This window comes from Myxocyprinus asiaticus, chromosome 5 (genome assembly GCF_019703515.2).
Source record: "Myxocyprinus asiaticus isolate MX2 ecotype Aquarium Trade chromosome 5, UBuf_Myxa_2, whole genome shotgun sequence".
Classification (NCBI taxonomy): Eukaryota; Metazoa; Chordata; class Actinopteri; order Cypriniformes; family Catostomidae; genus Myxocyprinus; species Myxocyprinus asiaticus.
In genome coordinates, this window is record NC_059348.1 from 14,333,784 (window position 1) to 14,355,885 (window position 22,102).

The window sequence follows — 22,102 nt, forward strand, 5'->3', positions numbered from 1 at the left end:
TGACATTTCATATTCTTAAATTAGTGATCCTAACTGACCTAAGACAGGGAATGTTTTCTATGATTAAATGTCAGGAATTGTGAAAAACTGAGTTTAAAAGTATTTGGCTAAGGTGTATGTAAACTTCTGACTTCAACTGTAGCTCCTCTATGTATGTGCACATAAAAACAAACTAAATGAGAAAGCCACAATGACAAACTCTGTAAACAGATTTTCAGACAGATAGACCTGGAAAACAGCAAAACATTTCTGGCTGCTGCACAGCATGCAAATTTAATATTTTACTACCACGTACGCAGAGTACACTTTTTCTCACACTTCCTGATTGTTTTGCATACAGAACTAGATGCAAACTTTGGTGAGGTTATGTAAGACTCACAAGCATGTAAAAAGCCTAACATAATACTCTTGCTGGAAAGAAACTATCCAGGTTCCGTAAATCAGTCTTATGCCACCATCCTAAAACATTTTCTGAGTGCTTTGGACTACAGATTGTTCAGATGATAGTAACACTAAAAAGTCTTCAGAGCAGTTTTGTAATGCCGTTACATCTTTGAGTTGTGCTGCACTGCGTGCAATATTATCACAAGCACAGTAGCAGTTTCAGTTTCATGCTTTTCGATCTAGAACACCAAAGTAAACAGCATGCACTGAATTCTTACAGATTTGGACTAAATTTCCCAGAATGGTTGTACAGGGCCAGTAAAATATTAAAAATAATAGTTTTAGATTGGAATCTTCAGTCATAGCAAGTAGCAGACAGCAGATCATCACACTTAGAACACCTGTCATGGGTAGTAAGGCAGGACCCAAATGCAGAAAGGCAGAATAGGGCTTTTATTTAAATAAACAAATAAAATACAAATCAAAACTCTCACGAGGGCGAAGAATAAACAGAAAACAATACAGAAACTAAACTGACTGAAACTAGAGACAGGAAAAAGGGAACAGACTTGAACACGCTGATAGAGTTGCAACACTGCAAAACAATCCAACAAAGAGAGAATATATAGGAACTGGTATTTGGAGGCAGGTGCCATTGGTGACGAGCTGGGTGGAGAAACAATCCGTCGTCCTGGCAACAGAGCTGACGTTCTCCACGTGGCACCTGCAAAACACACAACAGAGAGAGAGGAAAACACAGACACACACACACCAACACATGACAAGACAGTCAGAAGGGACGGTCCTGCCCAGACTGTGACAGTACCCTCCATGGATGACCTCATGGCGTCCAACCTGGGCAGGATAGGATGGAACGACCAAGGGTGGGTGGGTAGGGGCACTAGGAAGGTGGCCAGGGCACCCAGACAGACTGGGCGGACTCTAAGGGAGCCAGGTTAGGTCAGGCAGACGGCCAGGAAACCAGGGCAGACAGTGTGGACAATTGAGGAGCCAGGATAGGTCAGGAGGATGGCCCGGGAAACAGGATAGACTGGGTGGAAACTTAGGGAACCACGATAGTTTTGGTAGACGGCCAGGAAAACAGGACAGACTAGGTGAGGGAATGGTAACCGACAAGGGATCAGACCCAGGAATGAGGAAGGGACCACAAAGGAGTTAGGTGCTGGATGGAACTAGAATGGGGCTTAGGTCAGGGAAAGTGGCAGGGCAAGTGGGAACTTGGTAGAGGATAAGGATGGTAATGAGGGTGATAAAGGCAGGGAGAGCCAGGGTGGTAACTGGGTAGCAGGAGGTACAGTTAAAGTCAGAAGTTTACATGCACCTTAATGCCAAATACATTTAAACTCAGTTTTTCACAATTCCTGACATTTAATCGTTTTGGAGCAGTGGCTTCTTCCTTACTGAGCAGCCTTTCAGGTAATGTCGACACAGTTTTACTGTGGATATAGATACTTGTCTACCTGTTTCCTCCAGCATCTTCACAAGGTCCTTTGCTGTTGTTTTGGGATTGATTTGCACTTCGCACCAAACTACATTCATCTCTAGGAGACAGAATGCGTCTCCTTCCTGAGGCTGCGTGGTCCCATGGTGTTTATACTTGTGTACTATTGTTTGTACAGATAAACGTGGTACCTTCAGGCATTTGGAAATTGCTCCCAAGGATGAACCAGACTTGTGGAGGTCCACAATATTCTTTTTTTTTTTTTTTTTTTTTCATCTTTTGATTTTCCCACGATGTCAAGCAAAGAGACACTGAATTTGAAGGAAGGCTTTAAAATACCTCCATAGGTACACCTCCAATTGACGCCAATTAGCCTATCAGAAGCTAAATGGCTAATTGCCTAAAGGCTTGAAATCATTTTCTGAAATTATCCAAGCTGCTTAAATGCACAGTTAACTTAGTGTATGTAAAATTCTGTCCCACTGGAATTGTGATTAGTCAATTAAAAGTGAAAAAATCTGTCTCTAAATAATGTTTGGAAAAATGACTCATGTCATGCACAAAGTAGATATAGTTTGCTAATATAAAATATGTGGAGTGGTTAAAAAATGAGTTTTAATGACTTCAACCTAAGTGTATGTAAACTTCTGACTTCAACTCTATGTTTGTGTTTACCCATGTGTATGATCCAGAGTATTTGGATTGCTTTGGAAAATATAAGAATGATATACTGAATAAAAATACATTGTTCCATGTGCTAAATTTTACAGTAATTAGTTTATGGATGTTTTCCACTGGCTTATATTTGCCATCACTGGTGAACTCCCATGTGTTGGCCATTGCGAACACCATCGATCAGTGTTGAATTTACACTGATCTATTTAATCTGATAAAAATTTACTGTGATTATACGTTACCCATTTAAAAAAAATCTTTTTTATACTGTTCATATTCAATTTCCGAGCAAAATATGTAAATATTGCAGTACTGTGAGCATTTTTTTTTTTTTCATTTCATTGGGTAAATGTTATGAAAAACTGACACTAGGGCGCCTTAAATCTTTCCGGATGATAACATCACTAGAGAAGCAGTGCTAGCATACTACTCTTACTATTTCTACAGTAAATAGTATGCATACTAGACTTGCCACGATATCATAGTTTTGACACCGGTGCGGTGTTGACGTTCAAACCGACTAACACCGGTATTGCCGCTGGTGGTACTATGGGGTAATTTTAGTTAAGCAATAGCCTACACAATTATGCAAGGCAGCTTGTTGCCAGTTGGCCCGGTTGCTAGGGTGGGTAGAGTCACGTTGGGTTAACCTCCTCGTGGTCGCTATAATGTGATTCTCGCTCTCGGTGGGGCATGTGGTGAGTTATGCGTGGATTCCACGTAGAATAGCGTGAAGCCTCCCCACGTGCTGCCTCTCCGTGGTAACGTTAAAGCCACATGATAAGATGCACGGATTGACAAAGGCAACTGAGATTCGTTCCTCTGCCACCCTGATTGAGGCGAGTCACTACGTCACCACGAGGACTTAGAGCACATTGGGAATTGGGCATTCCAAATTGTGGAGAAAAGGGGAGAAAAAAATGTGTTCAAATTTTTTTATTTTTTTATATGGCTTTTCAACAGTTATGAAGGGCAACTTCTCTTTGGCAATGAACCTACTTCATCTGTGCATTCTCTCCATCATGGACTACCGGTCGGGTATTCCGTTGTCCGGGCAAATACATCACATATTGTGGGTTGTTGGCGGGTTTAATGTTGGTGTTTTATTAACTTTCATCCCAGTTTAGCTGCTTCGGAAGGGTAATGACTTTGAATATGTGTGGTATAATTTTTGTTCCTTCCTATGCCTGGGTGATATGCAAGAAATATGTTCACAATATTTATATATATAAAAAAAAAAATCACAATATCCTATTACATTGTCAAGATGTATTAAAGAAATATTACATTTACCGACACGCAAGTATCTGTCCATGACAACAGGTGAAAAATATCTAATACAAATTAAGATCTAAAAACTATAAATTTATACAAATTATAAATGTAAACATAATAGTTATGATGGTAATCACTGAAATATAAATCATGGTTCGAGGTGAACGTGTTTTTGTATTATTTTATGATTTAATCACAGATGTGTAGTGTGTATATAAAGTGACCCTGTGAACAATGCCAACGAACAAACAGTGAGTCAAACATGCACATAGTCGGCTTTTCTGTCATCTGTTCTTAAAAATAAAATAGTGTGTTTCTTCAAGCGCGTGTCCTTGTGTTTAACAGCATTTCTTGTGTCATTCCGAATACAAGATGTCTTGCAGTTACTCACCATGCACATTATATTCACCACCTGCAATTAAACGTCTTCTGTCAGTGCGCTTGCTTTGCTGCCTGTGTAATTTGATACGTTGGTAAAGAACATCTGGCTTTCAATGCGTTATTTAGGTTCATTGATCACGGGCTGCAAACTCTTCATTAGGCAACTATTCTTTATTTAAGACTATTCTATTCGTTAGGCTATTGTATAGATATTGGAAGTATAAAATTACCCGGTATAAAATTTCACACTGGTGTTATCCCTTGTACCGAGTAAAACCGGTTACACCGTACACCATGGCAACCCTAATGTATAATCTGCATAGTATGCTATTTTTCTGTATACACAGAATGGAATACCTAGATGACCTACTACATTGGAAAAATATGCTTGATACTACATGGCAGACTGCAAGAAATACTTCAATCCACAACTTTGTGATATTTATCAATCATTTTCCAGGACTCATTATTTGATCAGGATCATTATTAGACAAATGTAAATCTAAAACCAATGTTTTTATTTCTTGTATACTGTGCAAAGTATGCATTATTCCATTCTAAACATATCCCAACCCCCCCCCCCTTTGTAATGTGTTAATTGTTTTTACTTCCTCTTCTTTATAATTCATTATAAATAATGCATATACTACCTTAAACTACATAGACTTTGCTACTTATGATCTGTTTAGTTACAATCTGTGTATTTGCTCTGAGATTTATATTAAACACCTACACTATGTTTTACACAAACTAAATATGAATATAATGGCACAGGCTTTGAAGCATTGCAGCTTTCGTGCTGCAATCTCCATAGGCAAATCTCAAGCAAACGCTTTACAAACAAGCAATCATTACCTGTTGTAGCACTAGAGCCATTACAGTTTAATGAGGAAGATTCACCCTCTAAAGCTCATTATGCAATAGCAGAAGTATTCTAATTTTCTACTCCGCTCCCACCTATAAAAATGTGAATACAGTTTTTAAAACAAACAGACAGGCTTTCCTAAAGGCTAACTACATTAACCCTCCTCCCCCTCTTACACTTTCAGCTTGTTTCCAGCTGCTCTCATACTTAAATTAGGCATTTAAATTTTTTTTTTCTTTTATAGCACATTCCCCTTCACACCCACAACACCACTACATCCTTTTATTTACTTTTACTTTAGACTTCTTTTAATGTGGGCTCAGTTTTACATTTCTGCAAAAGTCTAGAACCAACTGAAGCATCTGTACGCCAGGCCTAAGTGGTATTGTTTGTGTCCGTATCATTCTGAATGCTGAGTATGCTTGAGTGGCTTTTAAGGCTTCTCACAGATGGTTTGGCAGATTTAGCAGAAATCTGTCTAGTTGTTTGAAGTCTTACAAAAAAAGCACATACAATTTGTACATACCAAAACCAATTAACTATATTTAATCCATTTAAAGTCAGATTTTTGGAAATGTTTCAGCCTTCACAGTCAGATCAGATTTTGAATAGTTTTTTGGATACAGTTTTTCTTGGTTGTTGGCAGATAGGATGTTCCAAGCTTTTTGGAGAATTTGCCACAGTTCTTCAATTGCTTCTGTCTCTTGTTGTGATCCCAGACTGACTCAATATTCAATGGGGGGGCTCTGTGGGGACCATGCCATCTGTTGCAGGGCTCCCTGTTCTTCTATTCTGTAAAATGTATATTTCCTATTGACACACTAAAGCTGAAAATATAAATAATCATCTTAAGACAAATGTTTTGTGAAGCATCTTGTGAAGACTTCTGCACAGTACTTTGTGTGTGTGTGTGTGTGTGTGTGTGTATATATATATATATATATATATATATATATATATATATCTATATATATATCTATATATATATCTATATATATATCTATATATATATCTATCTATCTATCTATCTATCTATAGATATATATATATCTCCATGCGCTATAGTATGTGTATATTTTTTTTATATTTCACATTTCATTTTAATCTTGTTTTAGCTTTGTAAAAATGTACATTTTGTTTTTATCAATTTATATGATGTGATGAAATTGCATTTTTAATAATGTTACAAGCTGTTGTCACCATTTGAAATTCATGCACCTTGTTTACAAAATATTCACAAGGTTGAAATCTAATAATGAAAACCAAATTCCACATATAACATTGCTTTATCAAAAGTAAAAACAAAAAACCTTATGGGGCAGGGCTTTGCACAGGTTTTTACCAAATCTCTGCACAGATGCTGCAAAATTGACTGTTTTTGAAGTTAAAATATTTAATAATGTATTATTGCCCCTTAAAATATTTTGATATTTGCACATTAATTAAACTTAAATGGTAAATTTATTTAAGACTGCTCACTCATGAGACACCACGCAGTGAAAGAATCTCGGTGCTATTGTTCTTCGCAGCTGCACTACTTAATTACCGGCGAGTAAAATTGTAATATTTACTAGCCAATGGCTTACTAACAGGACGTTTTTTTTAGTTGAGTTTCGTGAAATTTGGTTGCATATACGAGAGATTTATTTGCAATGTAGTGAGCTGTTTAATTGTCCCTTCGCTAACCTCTAATGATGTAACTTCGCATAGAAATAAATTGGAGATTGCCATGAACGACATGGTTTTTGGGAAACATTCTCAAAAACTAAAGGAAATCGTTCTTACATGGGCTACATTTGCCTGAAAAAAGCTTCATTTGATTGTGATTATACACCTAATAACATTAGTATAAGTGAACAGAACTGCTGACAGTGTCTGAGCTGGGAATTGCCACAGACCTCCCTAGTCAATAGTACAGCGATATTTACTTGCCGATTCGATATGTATTAAGGTTTTAAGTATTGCGATTCTGTAAGTATTGTGATTTGATGTGTTGATATATGTGTTAACCATTGAAGGACAGTTTTTTCTGAAATGACAATTGTTTCACTCTGGAATAGAGAATCTGCAGGTAAAGGTGGGGATGTGCAAAACTACCAATCGACCAGTTGGTGCATTGTCTGAGCTATTAGTCGACTAGTCAGTGTTAAGGATGTATAATTAGGCTGCATTATGTCCATGTTACCCAATCAGATGTGTTAAATAAGGATATGGATGCTAAGCACAGCAGTCTAACAAGGTAAATAATGGATATTCAACAAATAAATAGGCTAATTAACTATAACCTCTTATCCTTCAAAACTATTAAAGTAAGAAACATGGAAAAACTCCAATACAGAGTGCCATAAAACTGCTTTTGTGCATCCTGGACACAGATGACTTGCTTTAAATGACCGGAGCGCTTGAAGTCACATGCATTCAGAAGTGCACAGCTGTTAGATTATAAATATTGTGGTGGAGCGACATATAAACCCTGTTTACACCTGGAATTAAGATGCATTTTGGTGATCCGATCACATGTGGTCAGCACTAAATGCAGGTCTAAATGGGGTCTAAAACTTTTTGTGATTAGGGGCCGGTTGCATAAAACTGTTTTAGACTAGTCTTACTAGTTAGTTGTCTAAAATGTTGGTCTTAAAGTTTTCAGTCAGTTGCATAAAAACTTGTCAACTTGACCAAAATGTAAGACAGCACACCCCTAGGCTAACTTTGGTTTACATTCCATGTTGCCATGGAAAATAACTCAGCTGAGCCAGTGGGGGATATAGGATCGTCCAATTTTTAAAGATAAAAAGTCACGTCCCGTATTGAATCAATATGGGACACGATTTGTCCCGTATTTTAAGCTGGCGAGATGGTATAACGGTGAAATCATTCAAGATCGTTAATTTAACCCTAATATTCGCTGTAACTGTTGCCTAATTTTGGATAGGGACCGTCTAAAAGTCCACACATTGTAATAATGTTGCAGGTTTGATAAGGGACAGTCTGAAAAGTCCACACAAGCGACAACTGCCATCACAACAAACAATTATGATTAAGCATAATAACGGGAACATTACCCACAGCAGAGGATTTGATATTCGACAGTGAACAAGCAGCGCTTTGGTTGTAGCAGCGGATCATTAAAGACCCTGGGTATCTCATGTCACTTTTTATAAGTGATCCGGCAACAACGTTTTTTCCATATTTCTTTATAATTTCTATAAAATTCCTCTTAAAACTTCTCAAACACACAAGACTCCCATAGACTCTCCTTAGAAAAAGCAAACACTTGTTAGATGAAAATGGCTGACAGCAACAGTTACCAAAATAGAATTGGTCAGTAAACATTTATGGCAGGGCTTGGCAAAGGGTCAGTTGGGTGCAGTATAAATAAAGCCTAAGTTTAGATGTTATGCTGCCATGGTCTCGTTCAGAGATGTGGCAAGGTCACAGATTAGTCGCTAGGAGAGGCGATCACCTGCCCTGTCTTTGGTATTGGGCCTTCATAGAGTGCTTGTGCCTTTCAGTACAAGTAGACATAGGACGCTGCCTTAATGTGTCATAGCTGTGATCCTCAGGGAATCTGCAGTGTTAGTTGTTCATTGTTGGAGCTGTGAGCTGTGTGCTGACAGATTATATCTGAGTGATGCCAAGTATGGCACTCCCTAAGGGGGTGACAGTTGTCACTTTAAATGTTGGATCACTTCTAGATGGGTCACTTCCAGAGGAAGCCACAGCATTTCCATTGCATCAATGGGTTAAGCGTTTAGGTTTGAGCTGGCATGATAAAAATATTTACAGTGGCTTGATCTTGTGACCACTCGGTTCTTCCCGGCTCCGGTTTGTTGTGATCTGGGCCACTCGTGACAATGCTGCTTTTGTTGTTTCCAGGAAGACCGCGGAACAGACTAGAGCCCATGGACACAATCTTTGTGAAGCAGGTCAAAGAGGGAGCGCCCGCTCACAGCGCTGGACTCTGCACCGGTAATTGTACCATCACTTCAAAAATATATTGTGCATTTTGTTTTGCTTCTCGAGGTCTGATAATTGAACTGTCTGTCAACAGGAGACAGAATAGTGAAAGTGAACGGCGAGAGCATAATTGGGAAGACATACTCACAAGTCATTGAGCTCATCCAGAACAGGTGAGAGCATGTTGTGATTGTTAAATTAAGTGTATAGTGATAAATGTCTGATTATGGCCTAAACTATTTATTTTTTCTACCCTTCTAGTCATACATTTCTGGAATTGTGTGTGATGCCAAAAGATGAAGATATACTACAGCTGGTAAGGTTTTATTGTTATTGTATATTTGTCCACAGTTTCTTCTAAAGCAGGCCCAGATGTAGTCTTTTTGTCATATTTTCTGTAGAATTTGGAATGGATATAAAAGCTTTGAGTATAAAACTCAACTACTACTATTAATCAGAGTAACCAAAATAGTTAGACAAATAAAGGAACACACTAGGGGTGGATCATGCTTTCTAGTTCTCTCATTATTTACTCACCCTCATGATATCCCAGGTGTGTATGACTTTCCTCACCAGGGGCCGCATGCATAAAACTTCTCAGAAACACTCCTAAGAATAGTCTTAAGCTTTGAATTAACTGTCAGAAAATCTTAGCAAAAAGTAGGACTTGTGTAAGAGTAGGAGCTTTTTATAAAGATGATAAATGCAACTTTCAGCAAAGTCTAAGACTGATTCTTAGGTGCTGTCTGAGGTGACGTCTACTCAAAATGGCTGCCCTCAAACACTGAATCAGCCAATAGTGAGTCTGCAAGGGTAATATTTCCCAGCTGGTATGACATCATTAAATCACTCATGATTTAATACAACACATTATAAAACAATATTTTGATAATAGGTTATTTTCTGTGGATTAATTCTTTGATTAATCAAACGAGAGAGCCAAATTTTATTTCCTGTGTTTTAAAAACATTATTCCACATCTTGCCGGATGTTGTCCTCAAACAATGTGCAAATTGAAGGCTACAACAATCTATGTAAATATAAAGGAATATATATAGAAATATAAATAGAATGACAATTTAAATTATGAAATGAAATAATAAACCAAATTATTATAATCCCATTACAGTTACATATAAGATTTCAGTTAAACACAGTTCAATTTAGTGATTAATTTGGCGTTCAACAAATTTATTGTGACACTCCGTTTGGTTATTTCACTCCATGAAGTAAGCCTGTTTTTATTTTATTATAATTAATTTTTTTATGAAGTAATAAGGACTCGCTTGCTATTTTGGACAAGTTGCAAAATGTGAATTGAAACTTGTATGACTTTGAGTTTATAATATTTACAAATAAGAATAAATCAATAAAATGTAAGTTATATGAGCTGGGGTTAAACATATCTCAAGCACATTAAACTGCAGAAGTAATCTGTTAAAGCACCTGACACTCCACACTAAACTATGATCTTATTAAACTTTTTTATACACCGATCAGCCAAAACATTAAAACCACCTGCCTAATATTATTGGTTCGAACTGACAAAGTCTACGGTATCTCAGATAACCACTCTGTACAGTTGTGGTGAGAAGAATAGCATCTCAGAAAGCTATTCAGGGATGCGGGTTGACACTGTTTTGGCGGCACAAGGTGGGGAGCTACACAATATTAGGCAGGTGGGTTTAATGTTGTGGCTGATTGTTGTATAGTGCTTGGTTGGGCTCTCTTCAGATGCAGCTCTGTACCATTTTTCAACTGTCTTTTTTTCCCCATAGAAACACGTTATCACAACTGAAAAGTGGTGTCACTGACAGGTTGTAATGCTAGTGCAAAGATCTTCAACTAATTATAATTGTATTCATTATTGATCATTTTCCATCATTCAATTTTATCATTTTAGTGATATTTAGATTTTATTAATTAGTTAACCAGTTAATCAGTTGTTGCAGCCCTCTGAAAGCTTCAGCATGTAGCCCATCAAATTTTTCAAATGTTTAATTCTCAACAATGAGTTTCAATGTATTCATTAAATTAATAAATGAAAAAATGTGCTTCAATTAAACAGAATATATTGATGGATTTCATTTCACTTAACTATGAAACGCATTTGCCTAAATTCCACTATCATAAGTCCAGCACATTATTTTTTTGTTGTAGTGTGTGTTGTCTCTGCGGAACAAAGTCATCATGCTGCTCTTAACTAGGTTAGGATACCTCTCCAGCACTCTTAAACAATTAAGGAGCTGAGACCAAGTCTTAACACTTATAAACTTTTATGAATCACACTTATTCTTTTGTCTAGGAATAAGAGGAAAATTACATCATTCTTAGAATAATTACACACTTAAGACTAAAATTTTAATCTAAGCGGCTTTATACATACAACCATACACAAAAATGTCTCGGCTCATTAGGTCCTTAAAATGCAAGTGAATGGAGATTTATCTTTTGAAGCTCCAGAAATCACAGACAGTCAGCATAAACGTCATCGATACGACTCCAGAGGTTAAATTAATGTCTTCTAAAGCGATACAATCACTTTTGGTGCAAAAAATATCAATATTTAAGTGCTTTTTAACTACAGTCCAACACTTCAGGAGAGGGTGGAGTCCAAATGGACTCTCTTGTGATGTATTCGCGTTGCCATGGATACAGAGGTAATCTCACGTTCTCCACTCGGTTGAGACCTCCAGGATAAGCACACAAACGCAGCACTGTGAGTAAAGAAACAGATAATAATGGATATAAACCAAAATCAATCAAGCTACTGTACAGCGTTCCTCCTCACTTGTGAACAGTGCTGCTCTTCCGGCTGTGACGCACATGCGTCAGTTCTCAATTGTTTGACAAGCTAATGCCGACCGGAAGCATGATTTAGAGTTTAAAAAAGTACTTAAATATTTATCTTTTTCGCACTAAAAGCGATCGTGTCGCTTTTTAAGACATTTATTTAACAGCTGGTTTCGTATGGATGAAGTTTATGCTGACTGTCTGATTTTTGAAGCTTCAAAAGAGAAATCTCCATTCACTTGCATTTTAGGGACTGACTGAGCTAATATGTTTTCTTTAAATGTGTTCTGGTGAAGAAAGAAAGTCATACACACCTGGGACGTCATGAGGGTGAGTAAATAATGAGATAATCTTCATTTGTAGGTGAACTATCCCTTTAGTATTTTTTGGTTTGTTCTGCTGGCAGAAACGACTTTATACAGTCACCTGTTGAAGCAGATGCAGTACTGCCAATGCCATTGCAGAAATACCCTATTTGCAGGTGCATTTGTTTTCGGCTGGTCATGTGAAATGTTCATGACAGCCCTGAAGAGGGGGCACCACCCTTATATTGAGTAAAACTGCTTGTATTAGGCCACTGAAAAACTGTTTTTGTTAGGGAAGTACTGTACACTGATACCGATAGTTTGGTGTTTCTGCTTTTTATGCTACCATGTTTCAAATCAGAGATAAATTACACAACTTTGAAAGAAATTTAAATTAGGGATTGACCGATATGGTTTTTTCAGGGCTGATACCGATACCGGTTATTAATAATCAATGAGACCGATAACCGATATTTTGGGCCGATATACATTTGGTGTAAAAAGGAACATTTTAGTGTCAATTTACTCAACACAAATTCCAACACAAAACGTCCTTTAAATGCCTATGAATGTGTTTAATGTAATACTGCAAAACAAACCATTTCAGTATTATCTTTTCAAAAATATTGGGAAACGACATATCAACATTATTTTTTCCTAAAATAAAGTGGAGGGGTCGCCTCACACTTTTTTTTTTTTTTTTTTTTAACTGAAATTTTAAATATATAAAAATAATGAAATAAATGGCTCATAACAGAATGTTATGTATTAACATATCAACAAGAATCAACGTTATTGGAGTTGACACTCTTCATGTAGCTTGCTGGCTAGCCCGTTTAATCAAGTGCAAAAAGGGCAATGGGATTTTATTCACAACGGAGGTGAAAGATTTAACGCTAGCAAAGCTGATGTTACGTTTGCTAAACCTTCTAACGTTGGTTAGCTAGCTAGCTACCACTATCAATGCCATCATCAGCTAGAACATGTAAAAGCACCAACTCATATAGACGAGAACTCTGTTAAATCAGACATCATGACAACGGTTGCCCCATCTCACCGTTTCTACACTTTAGTGGTCCGCTAATTGGTGACCGCTGGCATATAGTATTGTGATGTTTATCGCAACTTCAGTATCTGCGTTCTTACCTTTTGAAAACAGCCTGTCCTCGCAGTGATTCATCTTTCCTCTTTCCCACCTCTCCCGCACGAATATGGAGTTCAGTGTTGATTGGCCATTTACTTGTTACATATAACTAGGGCTGGGCGACATATCGAATACCCACAATATAATCGCGATGATTTTGCTGACTATGTAAAATTCAACAATATCGTGAATATCGCAGTTTATTTAATGAGCCTTTTATTTGCCCATTAAGTTTCATAGAGAGCATCAGTAGACTAATTTCATGATCCTTCAGGGCTGTATAATTAATCAAAATAACTTCAAAATTGAGATATGATCATATGTGATTGTTTAACTGCTAAAGGCTGCGATTAAAGACAGATAAACATGGTCTGTGTGCTCTTCAGAATGAACTGGCGACATGCTGATCTGTGTGCATGTGCGGGGTCGGCAAGGCTCATGGGCTAGTGTTTTTAGCGCAGTTCACCTGCATTGTGAAGTACTGCAGGTTCAAGCATTCACGCAATTCCAAACATTAGTAACCGCTACAAAGTTATTATACAAATCTATAAATGCTGAACAGTAAAGGAGAGTTTGAAAGTGGTTCACAAGATGCGAAACTCGTAACTGTCAAACAAACTTTGCACTTCCCGTTTCATAATAAAAGATCCTGGTGAAGGTGAAATAAACACGACTGCACCGGCAGTGTCGAAATAAAAAACCCAGTTTAGGGTGAAGTAAATGGGACAGTTATATATATATAAATTTATCTTTAACAAATCTTATCCTGAAAATATTAATTCATTATTATATTATAATAGTAAACTTGACTGGGTTCCACAGTAATAATTTAGTACTATGCAATATTCATCTGGTTTCCAAAAAAATAAGTGAAGTAGTTTTTGCACACCTTTGTTCATTCACAAAGAAAAATGTTTTAGTAAAAATATATGAAGATAAATATGATTTTTATTAAGCTTCCATATATGATTGTATGTTAAATATATGTATAAACATGCAAGTCAATGGAAATGATTACATTTTACTTTCCCATGGGTTAATTTAGTGAAAAACTGGGGGAAACATGCCTTCATCATTTTTAAATTGATTTTTTTAATTTAATACCTTTTGAAATATATATTGTACGTGGCTACAGTGGCTGTTTAGATGAAATGATGGTTCCTCTGATTTAAAAAAAAAAAAAAAAAACGTATGCTATTTCAGAGCAAAAACATAATTATCGAGATATATATCAAATATCGTCAATTTGTTGAAAAATTTAGAGATAAATTCTGAAGCCATATCGCCCAGCCCTACATATAACCAGTCCGATAATACTGTGGGTGGGACATTGAACCAAACTACAAGCAGCAAACTTTCAGAGAGAGGCAGTGACATCAGAGCCAATGGAGCGCATTTTAAAATTTATTGGCAACAAAAATTATGAATATCGGATCCATCGGCCAGGCCGATAATCGGTAGACCCCTTATTTAAATAATAACTTAATTCTCTATGTCTCTACATTTCTTCATGTTTCAGAGTAACTGGTTTCAGTTATAAATAAAAAGCACATTATTAACTCACATTGACATTCTTGACCTGGATTGACTGGATTCTGAATGATGAAGCTTGTCCCTTTGTAGCTGAAATAGCTTTTCACTGTGTCAAGCTTTTATGTGAGTAATCAAATTAGTTAAAAGTTGTAATGGTACTTCTTGAAATAATCGACACTGATTTACATCAGATAGTGCAGATAATGGGTTTATTAGCTGATAAAAAAATTTGGCCGATAGATGTTTGGCCGATTCATCTCTTTTTGCCTTAACCAGCCATAACAGTGACATGCAACGAGTGGAGAGGACTGTTTGTCGGCCACTTGATTTCTATTTCTGCGGCGTGGTGCTAAACCTGTTCTATATAGCCACATCAAAAATGTTCTTGGATGGCTATGATCATGTCACATCTCATAGCATTTTCACTTTCATCACAATTGTCACTTTCAAAAGAATTTTTCACATCACATCTAGTTAGGACATTGACTAGGTGTTACTTCATGCACCTTTTAAGTAAAACTGGTAGAAAGGTTCTGAATGCATTGTTCTAATGAGGTCTTCAGACGCTGTATATTTCCAGTGTGTATTTGGTGGCATTTGTTCTATTTGCACTGATGGAAATAAAGGTTCTGACCCGTTTCAGAGGAAATAGGCGATATCTGCAGTATCTGGGGCTGCTAACCAGGACACTGCAGTCTGTCCTTCTTCAGTAAGCCTCAGACTATCACACCATTACAGCTGCCCCCAATTGCACACAACTGTAGTTCAGTATTCACTTCATCTGTCCTGTGTTCTCCACAACACTTTCCATTACACTCACATTTCCATGTTGAATGCTGTTTCTGGGATTTTTTTTGACTCATTCAAATAAACTTGATGTGTTCCAGATATGCTGTAGTGTTAATCAAGAACTCCTCTGATCTGTTTGGGTTCTTCATTTGAGCTGCTGTTGTGAACTTTGAACATGCTGTACTTTGATGGGAAGTTATAAACTTGATTGCTTTGAGTTTTGTTTATGCTCTAGTATAATGGAGCTTCAGAGCTGGTAGAGGTGAAGGGCATGATGGAAGCTCTCGCTAAATGAAAGGCTGTTTGTGTTGAAGCAGCCGCTCAGCTGGGAGAGGGATGCCAGCTGGGGCCTGGCACATGGGCTAGCTCTCACACGCATACAGCTCAGATACAACTGATCCTTTCAGCTGCAATTGACTTCTGATCTAGCGACAACTATTTAAGATTAATATAAAATATGGCCGTTTAAGTTCACCCAAAAATGAAAATTGTCATCATTTTCTCACCGTGACAAACTACTTCTGTGAAACGCAATACGAGATGTTAAGCAGCATGTTAGCCTTATCAGTCCCAATTCACTTTCATTACATCTTTATTCCATACAATGACAGTTGACAGTGAGTGAATGTTACACTTATATAGCTCTTTTCTTACACTACACTCAAAGACCTTTACATTGTGAACAGGGGACTCTCCTCAACCACCACCAGTGTGCAGGCATCCACCTGGATAATGCAACAGCAGCCATAGTGCTCCAGTATGCTCACCATACACCAGCTGTTGGTGGAGAGTAGAGTGATACAGCCAATTAATGGGTGGAGATTATTAGGAGGTCATGATTGAGAAGGGCCAATGTAGGGAATTTGGCCAGTTATACGCCTACTCTTTTACGAGAAGTGCCCTGGGATTTTAATGACAACAGAGAGTCAGGACCACTGTTTAACATCTCATCCGAACGACGGGCCTCCGCCAAAAGATCTCCGTGGTGACTGTTTGCCTCAGAGGTCTCCTTTTGTTTTCCACGGAAGTAAGGAATTCATTCGGAACAACATGGGTGAATTTCCATTTTGGCTGAACTATTCCTTTAACAGGGATAATGTTTTCTGCTTCTGTCATGCAATCAGGTACTTTTAGGTTTGCATTTTGTCTTAAAAACACCATTCACACCACTGCTCTAGCTCTCTCTCAGTCTGAATCTAGGACACCCCTACTGAAGAAGGACATTAATATCAGATCAGGATGTCTTCAACAACCGAACGTATTGACTGAACATTTGTTCAGTCTTTGTCTACTTTGACTAGTCGTTACTTTGGCAAGCATCACAATTGAAATTGTGCGTTCTTAGTGTTGGGGATTTCAATAAACCCCTAACTGTAAGTATTACATTTCAGCACACAACACAATCTTTTGAAGGTCCTGTAAAGTCGGCGCCACACTAGTGCACTCCAAACAATTTGTGAAAGCAAATTGTGATTTCAGACCTGAAGCTTGCTTGATTTGTTCTGAAACAGGGGCTAAAATAGTTACAGTGTTGCATTTTCTTCATGGTTGGGTTCGCTTTCACAAGGTTATATTTTAAAATGGACCAAAACTGTAAAATTTCCATTGTGGTTAATTTTATTCATCATTAGTTAGTTTTACTTTATTTCTGCATTGAAAAGTACTTGTTCTTATGGCCACAGAGCTCTCTTTCTCTCCCTCTCACGCCTGCTCATGCTTGCGCGCGCGCACACACACACACACACACACAAAGAGTGAAGCCATGTTTTTTTCTGTCAAAAAGTTGCTGACGCCGTGCTGACACCGTCCTTCCTCTGTCTGTTCTGCCGCTATCCAAAAGAGAGAAGCGATCGTGAAGATCAACCTAAACTGATGAGCCAAAACATTATGACCACAGCCACACTGCAAACATTGTTTGGGAATGGTTTGAGAAACATGAAGATTTCAAGGTGTTACCCTGGCCTCCAAACTCCCCAGATCTCAATCCGATTGAGCATCTGTGGGATGTGCTGGACCAACAAGTCCAATCCATGGCTGTTCCCCCTTGCAACTTACAGGACTTGAAGGATCTTCTGCAAATGTTTAGGTGCCAGATACCACAGGACACCTTCAGGGGTTTTGTAGAGTCCATGCCTTGGCGGGTCGGCACTGATTTGGCAGCACGCAGATGACCTACATCATATTAGGCAGGTGGTCATAATGTTTTGGCTCATCAGTGTATATCTAATGTAGTCGACAAAAGACTGTATCTGCATTTTGATGATGAATAAAAGTGACGAGCTGACCTACAGATTTATTCTCTGTCCAGGTGGTCTCGGACTGATTGATTTGGTGCGGATCTGAGTGCGATGGCCATGCTCATATATGCCTATACAAACCGAACCAGGGGAGAAAACGCACCAGGTTCTGAAACAAATGAGTCAGGTGTGAAAACGCCCTTAGGAAGCGATTCATGGAGTAGTAACTTTATCTTGTGAAAGTGCGTGATTGTGTATTTATTCGGGCTGTTGATATAAAGCATAAATTTAGTGTGATTATACAGTATAAAATAATAACATGTTTATGCAATTAATCATGCCCCCTGACGCTTACATGAATTCTGTAAGAAAAGTACAGATTTTCCTACCATACAAGCAATTCAGGCTTGAAGTATATGTTTTACGAGCCACAGCAATAGGTGGCAAACCTCACAAGCAATGCAGCCACAGAATGAGAATGGCTTGCAAAAGAGGAAGCACAACAGGTGCTTGCTTTAGTCATCTGTCATGCAATTTATTTTAAAATGAATTTCAATCTGTATTTTATATTTAGTATAGGCCATACATAGTAGGAAAAAAATGCTTTTGACTGAATTACTATGGATTACAATTGGCGTTTGTGATGAAAATGCAGCTGAGTGCGATAAACATCAGCTTGACGTCAACCAGGTTTCAATGTAAAAATCGTGTTAGATGTAGTTATGTTGCCATTTCTCCCAAAGACAAACTCCGCTGAGATCGGCACCATGTTGTTTTGTCACATGACTCAGTGTGTTGAAAGTTTAACCCTTTACTGACAGCCCAGAGTGTCCTGAACTGAGATCAGTTGGTTTAAATGAAATGAAATTATGCATTGCGTATAGTGAAGACGAAACACACAGTCCACGCACGAGGACGCGGGGTTGCACAAGGTTAAATGTTCCTGTTGACAGAATGTTTTTTTTTTTTTTTTTACTTATTCATTCAGATCACTGATGTTCTAACTTTTTTTGTGTGAATAGTCACCGTGCTTACAACAGTAAATGGCATGCAATAAAAGTTAATCTAAAGAGCAAACAAATAAATGCAGGACTCCATGTTCTCGCAGAGCTGAGTCAAAGTGTGGACGAAATAAAAGAGCAATGAAAAGACTTTAAAATGAAGTGTTTCTCAATTTCATTTAAAAGTCTTTTTAGTACTCTCTAATTTTGTCCACCCTTTGACTCATTCCTCCACTCATTTGTTTGCCCTTTAGATTAACTTTTAATGCGTGCCATTTACTTTGCAATACATCGTTTGAACTCTCTCTGGCAGCAGGCAAAGGCAATTCTCAAAGTGCCTCTGCTGTTTCATGTACAGACTACAGTAAAACCAATTATCCTTATGTATGAAAAAATACATTAATGAAATAATTCTCATGCAGTTTGAATATTGAAGGCATGTTAATTGCATGTTATTAAGAATGAAATCACACAATGTTACGGCAAGTAAAATATTTTAAGATTTGCATTTATATTCCAATTGACATCCCCTCCCCTCTCCTGCTGCTTGTGATTTGGAGCTGAAATCTTAAACTTACGACAGTATGACACTCAAGTTGGAAGTCTTATTACATTGCTTACTGAAAATGAGTTGTGAGTAGTCACTCCAAAGAGGGTTTTCATTATTTATAGACTGATATACTGGCCAGGCTGATGTGTGTCTAGGTCACATTGTACCCTAAGTCACCCCCCAAAAAAGGAAATTACGCTTTTTAAGGCCTATTAAATATTTATTTTTTTGTTGCATTCAGACATTTTGATAAAAATAATGGCCATTTTGGAAAATTTATATTTTCCCTTTTTTTTTCTTTTTCTTTTTTTTTTTTCTCTAAAGATTATTTTCATTAGAATGTCATTACTGTAAGCAGTATTTATACTGTATTTAAATAACAAATACTGTAAAAATGGTTTAAATCAGCAAAAAATAAATTTATATTTTAACTGATTAAATGGTAAAAAAAAATAAATAAATTAAACTCAGCATGATGTATACATTTATTGAATGGATGCTTAATTGTCATGACAGTGATTTCATGTAGGTTGTCAAAAGTATCATTACTTCAGCCGATACTAATATTAAAAAGATGTAATGGTACCAGTCTTACTGCAGTACAGTAGTTCAGAGTACCGTAGGGCTGGGCGATATGCAAGAAATCATTTTTGCCATATTTTTTATTGTAAAACATTGCAATATCTGATTACATTCTCAACCCTCCTGCCTAGGTCAGTGGATAGGTATTTATGCTTTTATTTATTTTGCTTTAAAAATGTAATTCATTTATTGAAAAAACTTAAACCAAAGATATTTCTAAATTCAAATTGCACTATTAAACGAAACGAAAAGCAATTAAAATAACGAAGTGATTAGTAAAATCGTATTTAACCAGTAACCACCTCCCCAAATTCAAACATTTATCGTCTCCAACGGCCCTATTTGCCATCACTCAATTATCCATGGAAACAGGTGGAAAATACAAATTAAGATCTAAAGACAATTATTAATGTAAGAATTATAATAATAATGATAATTATAATTGAGATATAAATAAACCATTACCTCTAAAAAGTTCAACACAACCCACAAAATTTCTAATTTCATAAAACAGTTTGTTACTTCTCATAGTCTGTGCTTTAAAGGAATAGAAAACACCAGATTTCCTATTAGGTGTAAGCCTAATACATTTACTTATATTCGCCAATTAATGCTGCCAAATTATATCCACTCTGTTCTTTTTGAATTTGTGTTTGCATTGTGTTTCGTTAATAGCCTACAGTTAATGCTGCCTAAAGAAAATGAAATAGAAATCAATTTTAGGTTCAAGGAGGACATGTTCTTGTATTATTTTTTTTTAATTTAATCACTTTCTTTAATACAGTTAACCTGCAGAGTTGCGTTCACAATGCATGGTAAGTGCAAACTGCTTTGTGGAAATAAAGTGAACTAATTTTAGTGAGCACCTCTTGAAATGGTCTGAGGTTATTTGCAGCATTTTCATTGATGACAATATTCTTGAAAACATTTTTCAGATGACTTAAGGAAAATTGTGAAGTCTTTACATGCGTGTGTTCCACAAGACATGCTAATGCTTCACACCTCTGAACAAACAGTGAATCAGACACGCGCATCAACGGCTATTGTCTGTTCTTAAAAAAAATAAATAATAATAATCTAGTATCTTTGTGTCTACCAGCAATTGATTTCTTGTCATGTGTCACTCCGAGTCATGTTAGAGGATGCCTGCCACAGTGAAGGGAAGATGAGCAAAATTACCTGCCACTGCTCATAAAAACCCCCGCATTTGGCAGGATAAGGGTCCTAATTTCAAACCTTGGGCTACTATTTAATATATTGGGCAACTTCCCAGCTCCTTGGTTTGTCATTTCCTTACATTGTTGATCATCATCTGTCAAGGAGTGTCACAATCAGCCGGGATATTTGTGGGCCTAATGTAAACAGTTTTGTGTGTTGTAAGTGCACTCTGTTTTTGTCTTAAGTATCCTGTTACTGCTGTATGGAGTGAGAAACCGCTCCAAACAATTCAGTCCTTGAGTGAGCTGTCTGAATGATTCTGACTGAATTGTCAACCAGTTCAGAACATTTTGCTATCCTGGATGACCAGGTCATTGTTTTGTACCAACTCAGAAACCACCTGGCAACAAGCTTGAGCCAGCTGGTTTAAGGATGTGTCTTGTGTGAGCTGATCACATGTGGTCAGGCGAGACATTGCTGTTTACACCTGGTTGCTAATGTACTTTTTTGGATTTCTGAGGGAAGGTCACTGATTTCATATCGACATTTATAAGTCACTGTCAGTGTTTTACTGCATCATGATGAACCGCAAAGTCATAAAAGTTAATCTAAGCACAACATTTCGAGCAGAATTGATATGAGACTCACTAAAGAAGTTATGTGAAATTCTCTTGCGTCCGCTTGTAATCTCTTTTAAAATTGTTCTGATTGGACAGTTATTTTATTTTAAAGCCACACATAACCGGCAAAATGTAAAATCTGTTTTAGCGCAGTGTTTGATTGACAGGTGAGGTTGGTCCTTTGTTGCTGTCCATTTACACCTCAAATGCGATGTGGTCACATGCAGGTTTTAAATGTCCTCCATATGTGGTTTTTGTGATACGATCACAAAAGATTTGGGCCCTGCTTACACCTGTATTTAGCACTGACCACTTGTGATTGGATCACCTGAAACGCATCTTAATAACAGGTGTAAAAGGGGTCATTGTGACAACAATAAAAATCACAATG

General features: G+C 37.3%; 1 protein-coding gene across 5 annotated transcripts in view; it reads left to right on the forward strand.

Moving 5' to 3' along the window:
• The window catches only part of LOC127441625 (rho GTPase-activating protein 21-like), a 90,342-nt gene that overhangs the window by 36,047 nt on the left and 32,193 nt on the right, over nt 1-22,102 (forward strand). For all 5 annotated transcript variants that reach the window (XM_051699236.1, XM_051699237.1, XM_051699240.1 and 2 more), the window contains 3 exons: nt 8,919-9,011; nt 9,094-9,172; nt 9,261-9,315. In XM_051699236.1, coding sequence (XP_051555196.1) covers nt 8,919-9,011; nt 9,094-9,172; nt 9,261-9,315 — 227 coding nt within the window. The remainder of the gene's footprint in view (nt 1-8,918; nt 9,012-9,093; nt 9,173-9,260; nt 9,316-22,102) is intronic.